The 16,447-nt window shown below is 41.0% G+C and overlaps 2 protein-coding genes across 36 annotated transcripts in view; one reads left to right on the top strand and one right to left on the bottom strand.

Moving 5' to 3' along the window:
- Positions 1-15,279, top strand: part of SDC2 (syndecan 2) — a 116,538-nt gene extending 101,259 nt beyond the window's left edge. Inside the window, exons 3-5 of the mRNA XM_050800555.1 lie at positions 6,380-6,513; positions 11,861-11,996; positions 12,918-15,279. Coding sequence (XP_050656512.1) covers positions 6,380-6,513; positions 11,861-11,996; positions 12,918-13,081 — 434 coding nt within the window. The 3' untranslated portion in view covers positions 13,082-15,279. The remainder of the gene's footprint in view (positions 1-6,379; positions 6,514-11,860; positions 11,997-12,917) is intronic.
- Positions 1-16,447, bottom strand: part of LOC126960839 (cytochrome b-c1 complex subunit 7) — a 1,171,628-nt gene that overhangs the window by 359,630 nt on the left and 795,551 nt on the right. The window lies entirely within an intron of this gene.

The following is a 16,447-nucleotide window of genomic DNA, read 5'->3' as shown; positions in this document are numbered from 1 at the left end:
CTGTGTGTCAGGAACTGCTCTCACCCCTATAACATCTCTGAAAGGATAGATTCTATTAGTATTTCCATTATTCCCACAAGAAAACCTGAGGCACAGAGAGATTCACTTGCCTCAGGTCACACTGTTAGAAGGTAACGGAGCCGGGATAGTGAGACAGTGAGGGAGTTGGGCGTGAGAGTGTGTTTTCTTTCATTCCTTTGCTGTGCTGCCTCCTTGTGTCATAAACCCCTTCTAGAATTATCCGGTTCCAGCTTAAAAATACCCCGGGGTTTGGCCAGTGTACCATCTGTCCCTTCTCCCATCCAACCATCCGGTAGAAAAGCAAGTGGATTGGAAGAGATGACTGAAGGCTCAGAGGGGACTTCCTGGGCAAGGAGATAGGACTACGTTCTATATGTGGGCTCAAGTATGGGCATTAGCAAACAGGAAACCCTTCATAGGCATTTGCTGTGTGCCACACGCTGTGCCATGCTCTTGGGGCACAGAGATAAGAAAGACTTGGTCTCTGTCCATAGGGGACCAAGAGTCTAAGGAAAGAAATACAAACATGAGAAATAATCATTGTGATACCCAGTGAGGGGTGACATAATATAGGAAAGGGCTGTATAACAGAAATGTAAGAGTTAAAATATAGACCTTTGGTTAAAGATGGCAGATTGAACACTACTACCTGTCAGTATGCAACTAAATTGACAGTAAAAGAATTGGGCGTGAACTGATAAGGACAAACAAAACAGTAAAGGGAACAAAAGCTGTGAAGTTTTGAAAGCTGGGAAGAAGATGAGCTAGTGGGGACAGACTTGGCAGGCTTCAGAAGGCCGAGTTCATTAGCAGTGGGGAGAGCTAAGAAGCAACCCAGTTAACACAGCAGACTCTCTTGGGATCTAGGAATCGGTGGCATTCAGTGGAGGGTGAGAGTGGTGTTCAACTCAGATGATTGGCTGGAAGTCTATTTAAGAAGCAAGTAGATCCCCTGATTCTTTTCCTCTGTCACATGGGGCTCATGTTCCCTGACCTCAGAGGGAAACCTGGGGATTCATTATCTGGAGAGGATGAAACAGGACCCGGGGGTATTTCAGGAACAGATGGGGCTGGGGGTACCTTATGTAAAACAGAGAGAATAAGTTCTTAGATTAAGAATAATTTAATGTGGTGTGATCCCCAGTTGTCTTGTCTTCTCCCAGTCAGTTTCCAGAACACTGGCAGTCTGTCCTTTTATCCTCTGGGTAGGGGACTGAGAGGCTCCCCTCTGGGAAGCTGGACCAATTCAGAGAGAGTGGCCTGGGAGCTCTCCAGTGAAACATACAGCTCTATATTACAACGAATAAAACTGCAATGAGAAGTGAAAAATTTCAGTCAAGGGGATGATGCCCACATTTGACACACCTCTCCTGTGTGCTCAAAGCTTCTAGTCTGCTTTTCAGTGTTTGCCTCTTCAATATAAACAGGCAACCAAGGCTCCCAAGATATTTAGGAAAAACTTGTAGCATGAGAGAAAGAGAAACCCCCAAATTGGGAGAGGGCAGCCACTTCCAGGAAGAAGAAAATTTACAGAAAAACATAGTAAATTCAGAGAGAAAAGCAGATGTTCGAACAATGGCCCAAAAACAGGGGATACTATAAAACAGGAACGTTCTGAGACACAAGAGTTCTTAGAGTGTGGGACTGTCATGTCAAAAATGAAAAGCTCATTTAGAAGGTGAGAAGACACAGAGGGTATTCATTCATTGAGGAAGTATTTCTTAGTCACTCAGTACATGGGGGAACAGGCACCATTCTAGGTTCTAGGGACACTTCAGTAAATAAAATCTAACAATGTTTTCTCTGGTGATAGGATAATTGTATTTATTCCTTTATGTATTTCTGTGTTTCCAAATTCATATTTGCAAATGTATTTGAAAAAGTATTATTTTTGTAAGTTGTCTTAGTCCATTCAGGTTGCTATAGCAAAATACTTTGAGTAATTTATAAATTTATTGGTCTCAGTTCTGGAGGCTGGGAAGTCAAAGATCAAGGCACAGCAGATTTGGTGTCTGGCGAGGGCTTTCTCTCTACTTTTTAGGTGGTGCCTTCTTGCTGCGTTCTCACATGGGAAAGGGAACAGTGTCCCTCAAGCCTCTTTCAAAAGGGCACTAATTCCATTCCATGAGGGCCCTGCCGCCATGACCTGCTCACCTCCTAAAGCCCCTCTTCTTAATACTGCTGCATTGGAGATTAGGTTTTGACACATGGATTTTGGGGAGACACATTCATACCATAAGTAAAAGAAAATGTTGTTTTTAAAAAGAAAATAAGGCTGGGTGTGGTGGGCCACGCCTGTAATCCTAGCACTTTGGGAGGCTGAGGTGGGTGGATCACTTGAGGTCAGGAGTTTGAGACCAGCCTGACATTGTGAAACCCCATCTCTACTAAAAATACAAAAATCAGCCAGGCGTGGTGGCGCATGCCTATAATCCCAGCTACTTGGGAGGCTGAGTCAGGAGAATCACTTGAACCCAGGAGGCGGAGGTTGTAGTGAGCTGTGATTGCGCCATTGCACTCCAATCTGGGCGACAAGAGCGAAATTCCTTCTCAAAATAAATAAAAAATAACAAAAATAAAATAAAATAAGAGAGTGAGCATAGGAACATAGAGACAGAAACAGTGCCCTGATGGAGAGATCAAGGAAGGCTTCAGAGAGGGGATGATATTGATGCTGTACTTGATAGTGTGATCTGGAGTTTCCCAGGTGGAAATAGGCCTTGGAGTAGTCTACTTCAGACAGGGAGAACAGTGGGACCTGAAGGAGGAGGTATTCAGTGGGGCTCCCAGATTTCTGGTTCAAACGAAAGAGTTAATGTTTTTAATAAAGATACCGAAAGCAGAAGAGCCATCTGAGACAGATTGCCCATCTGTCTCTACCTTTTTTTTTTTTTTTTTTTTTTTTGAGACGGAGCCTCACTCTGTCCCCCAGGCTGGAGTGCAGTGGTGGGATCCCAGCTCACTGCAGCCTCCTCCTCCCGGGTTCAAGCAATTATCCTGCCTCAGCCTCCCATAGCTGGGACTACAGGTGCCCGCCACCACACCTGGCTAATTCTTTGTATTTTTAGTAGAGACGGGGTTTCACCATGTTAGCCAGGATGGTCTCGATCTCCTGACCTCATGATCTGCTGGCCTCGGCCTCCCAAAGTGCTGGGATTACAGGCGTGAGTCACTGCCTGGCCCTGCCTCTAACTTTGAAAGTGCCAGCTTTAGGGGGATTTACTATTTTACAAATCTCTTCCCTCATACAGATTCATCCCACTTCTAGATTGATGACTCATCTTGGTAATTCCTGTGAAACAAGGGGGTCTTTAAAAGCCCTAGATTGAAATTTTTCATTTCTCATTGATGTTTTATTCTTTGTAAGAAAATGATTCATTATAGGAATGAATTAAGCATACTATATATAAAATGTTGATAGATAATTAGGTCAGCTGATAAAACAGCATTATATTTCTGGACCCATCATTATTAATGACCTCTATTTACATAACAGTTTATGTAGAGTGCTTTAAATGTGTATCGTGTCTGTGAGATATGTATTTGTGATATATATGTACCTTCATGGGTTAGTTATTATTAGCCCCATTTTACAGATGAAGAAACCAAGACTCAAGTATTACTTGCCTAAGAGTACAGAGCTAGTAAATGCCAGAACGAGTACTAGGTTTGTTTGCTTTTTTAATACCAAACCCTGTATTTATTCCAACATGCCCTGCCATTTCTTCTGTATAGTAATGAATATATATGTTTTGAAATTAAAGGAGACAGTTGATTAATTAAGAAATGAACCAGCCAGGAGCCAGGCACAGTGCCTCATACCTAAAATCTCAATACTTTGGGAGACCCAGGCAGGAGGATCCCTTGAGCTCAGGAGCTCGAGACCAACCTGGCAACATAGTTGAGACCCCATCTCTACAAAAAAAAAAAAAAGTAATAATTTTTTTTAATATTAGCTGGGCACAGTGGCACATATATTTGATTCCAGCTACTCAGGAGGCTGAGGTGAGAGCATTGCTTGAGCCCACAAGTTTGAAGCCACAGTGAGCCATGGTCGCACCCCTGCACTCTGGCCTGGGTGACAGAGCAAGAAAAGAAAATGAAAGAAATGAACCATAGCCATCGCACGTGTTTTCAGCATGTTACCTGTTGTTTTCCCACCTGCTTATTGCATTGATACGATTCTGTGGAAAATACCCATTTTCTTTTGTTTGAGGAATTTAGAGGTATTTGTCATTCATTGTTTGAGGAAGCCTGGTTAGTTTGAGTTACAGAGTTGGAGTTCGTTTGAGTTGTTACAAATTTGACAAATGATCCACTTGAAAGGAATTTGTATTTGAATGTCAGAAATTCTCAAATGCTATTCTAGTGAAAAGGCAACAACAACAAACAAAAATCATGCTCAGATAGGTAGAAAGTCACTTGTTGAACAAATACCAGATCAGAGTGCATTATGTCTTAGACACTGTGTTAGGCACTCAGGGGCCTATTAGGGAGAAGGCAGGTACAGCGGTTCATGGAAAGGTCGTAGTGGCTTGGATTGCACTGGTGGCCCTGGAACTGTAGAAAGGTGTTAAGAGTGGAGGGATAATAAGAAGATAAGATTGATAGGACTGGGTAATGGATTCAAAAACAAGGTAAGGAAGAGGAAGTCAGAGTTTTGGTGTGTAGGAACAGAGGGTTTCAGTCACCACAAGGTCACACGGGGAGAAGACATAGGGACTGTAAGTTCTGGTTTGGACATGTTCAGAGGTGTGTTGTACCTTTGAGTCATTCAAGTGAAAATGCCAGGAAGGCCACTGGATATGAGTCTGACTTTGAGAGGGGTGGTAAAAGCCGATGCTGTAAATTTAGGTATCATCTGTGCTTAGCTCATTTATTGACGTTTATTGACATTGTGGACATGGATGAGGGAGAAAGTATAGAATAAGAAGAGGCCTAGGGACAGCCCTTCAGATACTCTTTGATATTTGATGTTCAGGTAGAGGAGGATAAACCAGCAAAGGAGACTTAGAATAGCCAGAGAGCTGAGGGGGAAGCCAGGAACTCGTAGGAACCCAAAGAAATAGGGTTTGTCAGGAAGCAGATGGCACCTGACAGTGTGCAGTAGTGCTAGGAAGTTCTACTAGAGGAAGGCGAGTCTGAGAACTGCCATTGGGTGCTGTGGATACTGGTGACTTTAACAAAACAGTATTAATAGTGATGACAGGGAAAATGCTCCTGGAGGGAGTAGAATGCAGAGTGGAGAAGATGGTGAGGACGAGAGCTAGTGAGTATCCACCCCCATTGGAAAAAATCTGCCTGTGAAACCAGGAGAGAGCTGGGCACGGTGGCTTACGCCTGTAATCCCAGAACTTTAGGAGGTTGAAGCGGGTGGATCACAAGGTCAAGAGACCGAGACCATCCTGGCCAACATGGTGAAACCCTGTCTCTCTAAAAATACAAAAAATTAACTGAGTGTGATAGCATGTGCCTGTAGTCCCAGCTACTCGGGAGGCTGAGGCAGGAGAACCGTTTGAACCTGGGAGGCAGAGGTTGCAGTGAGCCGAGATTGTGCCACTGCACTCTATCGAGCCTGACGACAGGGCGAGATTCTGTCTCAAAAAAAAAAAAAAAAAAAACCAAAAACAGAACAAAACAAAAACCCAGGAGAGTGGGCAGGAACTCACATGAAATAAAGAGTCAAGCATAGGAGTGTTTTCCTGTTTTGTATTTTGTTTTGTTGTGAGTTTTTTTTTTTTTCTTTTGAGGCAGAGTCTCACCCTGTCCCCCAGGCTGGAATGCAGTGGCGTGACCTCTGCACACTGCAACCTCTGCCTCCCGTGTTCAAGCGATTCTCCTGCCTCAGCCCCCCGAGTAGCTGGGATTACAGGCGTGCGCCACCACGCCCAGCTAAATTTTTGAATTTTTAGTAGAGATGGGGTTTCACCATGTAGGCTGGGCTGGTCTTGATCTCCTGACCTCATGATCCGCTCTCCTCCACCTCCCAAAGTGCTGAAATTACAGGCATGAGCCACTGCGCCCAGCCTGTTGTATTGATATTTGGAGCATGTTTCAGTGGAGATGGGAAAAAATCTTGTCAAGCGGGGAGAGAAGGAACATGCAAGTGAAAGAACTGCTGCTTGAGTGTTGAGGATAATCATATTAAGGAAAAACTTGCTAGGCTACCCACAGACACCTTTGAAATCACTTCTTCATCGTGGTGAAGACCACAGGAAGCTTTGTGCTGAAGTCTTAAGGAGCCAGCATTTTGAAAGAACGTGATTCTGTCAGTGTCAACCTCAGGCAATAGTGCCTGATAATGGAGACATCTGTGTCATATTCGCCATACTCAGTTCATCTTCACTTACTTTTCCAGGAGCTGATGAGGATGTAGAGAGTCCAGAGCTGACAACATCTCGACCACTTCCAAAGATACCGTTCACTAGTGCTGCTCCAAACGTGGAAACCACGACGCTGAATATACAGAACAAGATACCTGCTCAGACAAAGGTGTGTTCCATTTTCCATTGCATTGCATTAACAGGTTATTATAAATGCTCCACTTTACTGACTGTACACACAGTCCCTTTTTTATTATTTTCTTCTTTTTTGGAGCTGCCCATCATGAACTATGTACACAACAGTTCTTTTAAAAGGCCCCACTTAAAATTGTATAAGGACAAATGGTCTTAATGGTGGTGTTATAAATGGCTCTTCCTTACGCTTTTTGATCACTTTGGCATTTACCCACGTATGATTTCTGTCATCCTGGCTCAAATTATATACAACTATTTTTCACATGGCCCTCCTTCTTAAGGAACATCTGAAGCCCAGTTAAGAAGTAAAGCCCTGTTTCTTTGGTTTCCTGGTTTGTAGGTTACGTAATTAGAAGACTCCAGGTCACATCTTGAGATGGTCCTAGTCTCACTAAGTCATTTCTCAGTCTTCTTAGGCCTGTCATCAGTAGTATGTAATCCTTGACCTCTCTCGATGTTGATGAACCTGGGTACATCTGTATATATTCATTTTGAGAGCTGACTTATTCAGAATAAGAACTTTGGCGTTAGACCTGAGTAAAGTGACCAGCTAATGAAAACTTGGAGCTTGTGATTTTGACCTTGTTAATATTGTAGTTAGCTGACCATCCACTAATAGGTAACCCACTGAAGTTAGAACATGCATATTAAAGTCTGGCAAAGACCTACGTTTCAAATCCTGGGTCCAGTCATGTTTCTTAGCTTCTGAACCCATTTCCTATGGGCTGTGAAGAAGATGAAATGCGAGTGCAGGTAGCATGGCACCTGAGACATAGTCACCATTCTGTAAGCATTAACTGAATTTGGTGGAGCAGAAGAGACCAAGCCAGTTCACCAAATGAGCATGTGTAATAACTGTAGTGGTAGACTTCGCAGTCAGTGCAGGGGTAACAGACGGCTTATGAAAACTCAGAAGCACAAGCATCCCCTTTTGGAGCTCACCCATCTGTTGATTAGAAATGAGATGCTGCCAAGCTTTAGCAGCAGACAGGATATGGATATGGAAGGCTGTTTGATGAAGGTGGCGACAGGCCTTCCTTAGAGTAAGAATCATCCCCTCTTCAGGCAGGAATGCATGTGGGCTTTTCTTACCCTTGCCCCAGAGTACCTTTGTTCTTCCTCCTCTTCCTCCATCCTCCCAGTGCATGTGACTGGAATGGTGAATGGCACAGCTGGACAGGTCTCCACAAATGTGGAACAGCCAGGAAGCCAGCCCTGTCCAAATTGAAGTACTCTCTGTAGGACCAAGAAGAGTCAATTACTGTTAGTGGTAGACTTCACAGGCCAGGCAGTAGGAAGGCAGGGAGAGAGCCCTATGAGAACTGAGAGCGACTCACCTGGCATATGCTGGATCCCTGCATAGAAGCTACTGTATCAATGTATAGTTGAGTGAATGAAACAAAAAAAGAAAGGGAGAAATGAAAAGTGTAGGTGCAGTTGGTGTTAGGATGACTGAATGCCTCAGAGTGTGTGTGGCACAGTTATCTGCTATCTACTAAATATGCATTTGGCTCTTACCACATTTTTATTTGACCACTTCTCTTGACTAAATCTGTTGAAGTCAGAGACAATTAGGACTCACTAGCTTGAGGGAAGAAACTCTCCTGGGTGAGTTTTGGCTTGTAGTGATAGAGAGTTGTATCCTAAGCAAGACTTAATTTGACATAGAGTTCTGGTTTGTTAACAAGAATGAATTGACCACTAATTTAAGTTTTTAAAAATTGGTTTTAAGAAAGTAATTGCATCAGATCGAGATAAAAAATATAGAACTTTGGCAGGTGAACTTAAAAATTAAGGAGCCCAAACTATTTTAATACTTTTATATTCTTACTATCATTTGTGTTCTATGTAGTAATAATAAAAATTCATCCATTTATGGAAGATTTATTGAGTGCTATTCATTATGTGTCGAACACTGTTCACAGCACTGATAATGATAATATTGATCATGAATAACATGAATAATGATGATTAAATTTTTCATTTTGGTCTTTATGTGGTACAGCCGAATTGAACATTGCCTCTAGGATACCATTAGTGTAGATTTTGCTTTTGAATCGGTCTCACAGTGGCATTAATGTCACTGTAACAGATATCCTCTCTAGTTTGTTATAAATTTAAGTGACTAAAATGCAAAAAAAGCCATCTCATTATTTGTTTGAGCAGAGCATCACTCATAAGCTTTTACTTCTGTTCCATTTCCATGGCATCCAAACAACCAGACATGGATGTGGCAGATCTTTACTTGGCCTCATTTAATCATCCCTGCTGCCTTTTTGCAGATTGATTTTGCACATATATTCATACAAGAGTTAAGGTATTTCAGATTAGTTCCATATTACAAAATGGTTTCTTCTTAGTCAAGCCTCTGCTTCTATACGATAAAACATTTTGACTTGAAAAATGAATTTTCCACCCAGAGCCGCTTGAGGCTTGTGCACTTCCACACTTCCAGCTGCAGGGCGGCTCCAGTTATGTGGAGTCCTTCAGTCCCCATACTCTCAGATCCCTGGATTGCACGCTTTGTTCAGCCTGCCGGATCAGAAGCTGAGTCAGAGGAAACTGAAAAGATCAACTCTCTTAAATGACTTTAGGGACCCAAAAATCCCATGGTGAAACCATATGATTTGTAATAACAATGGAACAAAGATGATGTGGATATGGATAAATTAAACTCAGTCTCTCATATTACAGTGACTGCTTATGTCCATTTCATTTCTCACCAGAACTTGTTTACCTCTCTCCTTAGTCACAAACCTGAGTATTCACCTATTTGATATTTCTCTTCCCTTTTCTAACCTGTGATAGTAAAGCAGTACTAATGAGCAGTGAAAAGGTTTCTAGACTAGAACCCAGATAATCCATTCTCTGATCTGTTGTCCGTCCTTCCACCAGGCAGCCAATTAATGATGGGCTTTTCATGAGAAGAATAGAAAAAAATCAGGAAAAATACTGCCAATGTGCTGTTCTCTTCTGCTTTACTTTGGTACCCGAAGGCCTGGGAAGGCCTATCATATTTTCTTCTCTCATAGTAATAGAGAGGACCGTGACCTTTTCAGTGCATATTGTGCACCAGTGCAATGAACATTTTTCTATGTCCTCTGCTTTTTGTAAAGCATAGGAGGTTGAGGTTTAGATAGTACAGAGTTTCTTGCAACTTGAGAACGACAATTACTCTTTATTGTACTTTATTACATACCACCTTCAGTGGAAGCCTAGCTTTCTGCTCACTGAGACAGGGACCTACTGATCTTACATACCCTAGAGTACAAATGAATCCACCTGGTCTAGCTTATGGTCCTTCCTAGCAATGAGGGTGGCCTTAAGGTGCAGAAAAGAAGTGTGATGTCGTCAGGGTCCCACAGGAGCTACTTGCACAGCCCAAGAAGGTGAGGTCTTTTCTTCTTACACTCTTTAAGCCTCTAGACTTAACTAGCAGGCCGCCATTTTGGATGAACTCTAGCCTTCAGAAAGCAATCAGTTGCTTTGCTGAGCCATGGTATGTTAGACTCTGTGGATCCTAATGAAGATGGTAGGAAGCTCTCAGGAACTTATGAAGAGTAGTAGAGCTGAGGATTATTGTCTGCAGTCTTTTTTTTTGAGACAGGGTCTCACTCTGTCACTCAGGCTAGAATGCAGTGGCACAATTATAGCTCACCCCAGCCTCCAACTCCTGGGATCAAGAGATCCTCCACAGGTACACAGCACCATGCCTGGCTAATTTAAAAAATGTTTTTGTAGAGATGAGGTCTAAGCATGTTGCCCAGGTTGGTCTCGAATGATCCTCTCACCTCAGGCGCCCTACCCAGCCACATTTAGTCTTAAACCTCAATGAAGTTGACAGTGTTTTCATCAGTGATGTTGGCCAACAAGAACTTCAGACTGTTAGAGAATGAACAACTCCTTTGAATGGGACTTCTCTAACCCACTGGTTCTCAAACTATAGAATTGTCTGGAGAACTTAAATAGCAATAAAAATCAGTGCCAGCTACATAGTGCCCTGTACAGCTCAGAAGTGAAGGAGTAAGGAGAATTGGGACAGTGCTGTTGGATTGGAGCAGTCAGAGGGAGATGGTGACCTGAAATCAGACCAATTGAAATGGAACCTCTGGTAGGAGGCCTGTATTTTTTTCATAGAAAGATTGGGGACCACTGAACTACAGCACAGATGTTAAGAATCATTTTTGATGATGAAGAGGTGGTGGAAATGGCCTCACAGGGTTTTCTGCTGGGAGTAAGTGGTGGATTGGGTGAGGACTGGAAGCTACCCAACACGTACAGTTCTGAGGTCGAAGCAGGATGGGAGCTGGGGTGTGATGTGCTGGCCACCTTAACAAAGCTGTGGAAATGAGACCCCAAGGGAAGAAGTTAATGTGAGAGCAAGATGGAGGCAAATTGACATTGCTGTGACATGGATAACATATGATAAGAAATGCGTCGAAATAGATAACTTGGGAACACCCCAAAATACAGCGCCATTAATGGGAATAGAAAAGAAGGCTGATCCGATTCAGCAGTGAATTAATTACTACTTAGACTTGACGAGTAGAGTTAAAGGTGGTACAGCCAACAGTTAATGTCCTGCAGGCTGCTGACTTCTTGGGAATAATGCTGACTAGAGATGGCGGCTGTGAGAGGTAGATTTCTACTTGAGCATTGTGCAGTGTCTGAGACCCTGTGAGTGTTGTTCATTAGACAGGTGAGGAAATCCAGGTGGAGAAAAGAAGTATGATATGATCAGGGAGGAGCTACTTGCACAACCCAAGTCCCCGGAAGTCCTGGTCCAGGGTTTGCTGAAGGTGATATGACTAGGGGGAAGCATTAGGAGTAAGGCTTGGGGGTTGCTCCCTGCAGAGTGGGGACAGGAAAAGCCCAGTCAGGCATGAGAGAATATCTGAAAGGGAGCTGTTGTCATCGTGCCCTGTGTAGTTGAGAAGTGAAGGAGTAAGGAGAACTGGGGCAGTGCTGTTGGGTTAGAGCAGTCGGAGGGAGATGGTGACCCGAAGTTAGAAGAGTGGTGAGAAAGTAGAGATCTTAGGAAATGTCCACTAAAACAACCTCACCATGTCCTTAGCATTATTATGAACTCACTAGCTCTCTGACTTGCCTGATCATGTGATGGGTGTTACGCAAAACCATGAACTACATGGGTCCATCATGACACTCACCCATTGCTATAAACATCACACAAGTGATTATTCCAACTATTTCCTAAACTCATTCTTTGGGGAAAAAAAAGGAATTTTGGAGTATACTCATTATTTCTTCCTTCCAGCACATTTTCTTAAATCAGTGTAATCTTTCCCTGTTTCCCATACCAGTCACCTGAAGAAACTGATAAAGAGAAAGTTCACCTCTCTGACTCAGAAAGGAAAATGGACCCATCTGAAGAAGATACAAATGTGTATACTGAGAAACACTCAGACAGTCTGTTTAAACGGACAGAAGTCCTAGCAGGTGAGTATCCTGGTGGGTGTCAGGTGGGAGGGTGCCTGTATAGGCTTCTGTTAGTCTAAGTGATATTCAGAAGTGCAGCAAAGCTTGCTGTCACCTTTCTGCTGAAAGCAGTCTTGCGGATGCTTGCTTCTACAGCGAGAAGCAAGAGGCTCAGCAAACATTGTCTTTATTGTCCACCAGCTCCCTCAACCTACCCCTTCACCAGCCATCGTGCAGGGGATGGGAGGTAGCCTAAAAGAGGGAAAGTTAACATCTGAATTGATCCAGAACAACTGGATGTAGAGAGATGGCAGAGTGTGAAGATCCATCAGTCTTGCTCGAAGGTGTTCCATATTTCAAAATAAAGAGAAGGAAAAGTTCTTTAGGGGGAAGGCAGTTCACATATGTACTGCCCAAGGTGTTAAGAACGTTATTTCTATTTTAACTTAATTGGATGGAAGTGCACATATTTTAAAGGGGAAAATTTTCAAGATTTAGGAACACTTGATAGTCTCAAGTCCAAGAATAGAAATAAATTTGCATGCTTTTTTCATATATACTCTTTAAAATTTTAAGTCAATTACACTGTTTTGTGTTGAAAAAAGCAATTAGAAAATTAGAATATGAAATGTGAGTTCTGAAAAGACAAAAGTAGTTTTCAAGTATGGAATGAGTGAAGATCAAGGCCAGCTTTTTCTTATTGAGGTTTTTGGGTGGTATTGTTAACACTAACCAAAGAAATTACTGTACCTTCCTGAGGAGTTTGAGATTTGCATAGTTACCAGGTTGCTTCATTGAATCTAGTTTTTTTTGTTTTTTTTTTTATTGGGGTTTTCAAATTAAGCCTTTTAGAAAAATGTAAGCAGATTGGGCTTGACAATAAAGCTAACGTCTGCAACCCTTGAATCTCTTCTAAAGTCATTTTCCTTTTGATTGTTTCAGCTGTCATTGCTGGTGGAGTTATTGGCTTTCTCTTTGCAATTTTTCTTATCCTGCTGTTGGTGTATCGCATGAGAAAGAAGGATGAAGGAAGCTATGACCTTGGAGAACGCAAACCATCCAGTGCTGCTTACCAGAAGGCACCTACTAAGGAGTTTTATGCTTAAAACTCCAACTTAGTGTCTCTATTTATGAGATCACTGAACTTTTCAAAATAAAGCTTTTGCATAGAATAATGAAGATCTTTGTTTTTTGTTTTTTTCATTAAAGAGCCATTCTGGCACTTTAATGATAAAATCCCATTGTATTTAAAACATTTCATGTATTTCTTTAGAACAACATAAAATTTAACATCTGCAGTGTTCTGTGAATAGCAGTGGCAAAATATTATGTTATGAAAACCCTCGATGTTCATGGAATTGGTTTAAACTTTTATGCGCAAATACAAAATGATTGTCTTTTTCCTATGACTCAATGATGAAAGCTGTTTCATTTGTGTCAGCATGTCTCAGATTGACCTTACCAAGTTGGTCTTACTTTGTTAATTTATCTGTTGTCGCCCTCCTCTCCTCTGCCCTCCCTTCTTGTGCCCTTAAAACCAAACCCTATGCCTTTTGTAGCTGTCATGGTGCAATTTGTCTTTGGAAAATTCAGATAATGGTAATTTAGTGTATATGTGATTTTCAAATATGTAAACTTTAACTTCCACTTTGTATAAATTTTTAAGTGTCAGACTATCCATTTTACACTTGCTTTATTTTTCATTACCTGTAGCTTTGGGCAGATTTGCAACAGCAAATTAATGTGTAAAATTGGATTATTACTACAAAACTGTTTAGTCATATCTATCTAATCAGATCTTCTTTTGGGAGGATTTGATGTAAGTTACTGACAAGCCTCAGCAAACCCAAAGATGCTAACAGTATTTTAAGAAGTTGCTGCAGATTCCTTTGGCCACTGTATTTGTTAATTTCTTGCAATTTGAAGGTACGAGTAGAGGTTTAAAGAAAAATAAGTTTTTGTTCTTAAAAATGCATTTAAGTTGTAAACGTCTTTTTAAGCCTTTGAAGTGCCTCTGATTCTATGTAACTTGTTGCAGACTGGTGTTAATGAGTATATATAACAGTTTAAAAAAAAGTTGGTATTTTATAAGCACAGACAATTCTAATGGTAACTTTTGTAGTCTTATGAATAGACATAAATTGTAATTTGGGAACATAAAAACTACTGAATAAATCATGTGGCCTAATATTGAAAATGTCACTGTTATAAATTTTGTACATTTTTGATCAAATGTACATCTCCCCTTTGCTAACGGCCGTCTGCTCTCAAGGATGACGTGGGTTTGATTTCTAAGTGTTCCAAAGTGTCTGTAAATCAAGACCAAAGAGCCTGTCGATGAGACTGTTTATTACTGAATTGGCCAGAGGAAATCTGAATGTATTATCCTGTGTGTGTCTAGGTAGAGATATTGGAAGGCTGCCAGGGAATTTCGAAGTTTGCAACCTTTATTGAATAGCTGATGGCAATATTAAGACAGATGCCTGCTTTTGCAAATAACTTCTAAGACTCTAAATTCCAAAGATCTGAAGGGGGCTTTCCTGATGTTGGTATCTAAGGCTTAGGCCTATAGATTGATTTACCTTTGCAACTGTGCTCCAAGTGTCTACTGAAGCTTAACCGAAGAACTAATAAATGGACTACAATAGCTCACGTTACAGGGAAGGAGGGTAGGCAAGGAGGCTCTGTGTGTTAAAATGAGGGCCTCACTGCTTTAGGATTGAGTGGCTGGAAAGAGTGATGCCTGGGGAAGGAGATGGAGGTATGAGGGTACCCTGGCTGGTACTTTCTGTACTAAACATTTCCTTTTTCTATTTTACCATTAATTTTGTTTTAAACTGTGAGCCATCCAAGTAGGAAGACAGCAAAAAAAAGCAACTTTTCCAACATACAATTTACTTTTAATAAAGTATGAATACTTCATTTTGAGAGCATTCCCTGGAATTGCCACAGAATTCATTAGAAACATTTTTTAAGCAACACTTGGAACAGTGTTTACTTAAATCCTTAATGGCCTTAATTAATTCTCAAATTCCTGCCCCATCACGTACAGAGTCAATTCACTTCAGAGTGACTAAAAGGAAACAGTGCTTTCTAAAGCCACGCAGTGTCCCTCAATTACAGAGGGTAGGAACGGTTATACCTCTAACTGTGCAAAGCAGAGTGAAATTCAATTCATAGAATAACAACTGCTTGGAATATCCGTGCCAGGAAAAAGAAAAATTTCTGGCAAATATTTTGTCACTGCTGTAAAGCAAAATATTTGTGAAAGTGCCAAAATAAAGTCTGTCATGCCAAAAGTAAATCATTGTATAGACTGACATCCAGTTTTCTTCAACTGTACACTTTCTGCTTAGTTTTTATTTTTAAGATGCAGTAAATAATACTATAAAAAGTGTTAGTAATGATTACTGAGTTCAGGAAAATTTTGGTAAAATGTAAATATTAAAGCCAATGTGAAAATTTCCTGTTTCCTTAACCACATGTAAATGATTTCCCTTGAGTGAATACGGCTTTGTGTTTGAGAGACTTGAAATATTCACACTGTCCCATTTTCAGCCCGTAGGGGGAATAGGAAGCACTTGGGTTTTATTTTTGTTTTTCATGTTCAGCTGCAGGTGGGTGCGTAGTACCTGAATTTCAGGATTAGGACCTGTTTAATAAAAGTGAACAACATTATAAAAATTGCCATCTCTTAAGGATTGATAGTTTCACATCAAATGTTTAGTGAATTTTTGTTAATGCACTTTTTTGCAAGTTAGACAAAATGTACTTATGGATATAGTCTGTTAGGTCTAGGAGAGTAAGCTAATTAAATATAGAATACAATTACCTTCTTCAAGTGTCCCTAAAGAAACTACTGTGTCCTACTTCATAGTTTTAAGGAGCTTTATTTCTTCAATATGTTAGACATTTTGAAACATCAAGGAAAGATGTTAGGTAAGCAAAAATATAAAACCTAGAAATATTGTGGGGTTAATTTTATAAGTGTGATCTTTATAGTGTTATTTCGATTACATAAGGGGGTGGTAGAGAAAAAAATTTTTAAACATATTTGATAGTACCAAAAAAGGGAACAACTTCGAGCAACACTATCTCTAATGTGAATTTCTAAATTCTAAGCTCGCAGCAGACATCGGTGAGACCCTAAGAGGTTTCCAATTAAAATTAAGCCAGATGATAAATGGAGTAATCTGAATTGAGTGATCCCTAAGGTTTTTTTCAGGTCTAGTATTTTATGACAATAGTGAAATTTGAGACTTGGCCATTTCTGGGGAGTTACATTAAGTCAGCACAAAAAACTTTAAAAGGGTAAAACAACATCTTTTAGTGGTAAAAACAGTTTCCAGAATCACTTCTGTCCCACTCTATCTCCAAACTCTGGGTGACTTCACTCTTATGGTTTATGGTTGTAAAGTTTCATTTATTTTTGTTTATCTGCTGCACATGATCTTTAGCAGGGCCTTTTCTCA

Source organism: Macaca thibetana, chromosome 8, assembly GCF_024542745.1.
Source record: "Macaca thibetana thibetana isolate TM-01 chromosome 8, ASM2454274v1, whole genome shotgun sequence".
NCBI classification, from domain to species: domain Eukaryota; kingdom Metazoa; phylum Chordata; class Mammalia; order Primates; family Cercopithecidae; genus Macaca; species Macaca thibetana.
This window is presented reverse-complemented; position numbering and strand designations above follow the sequence as displayed.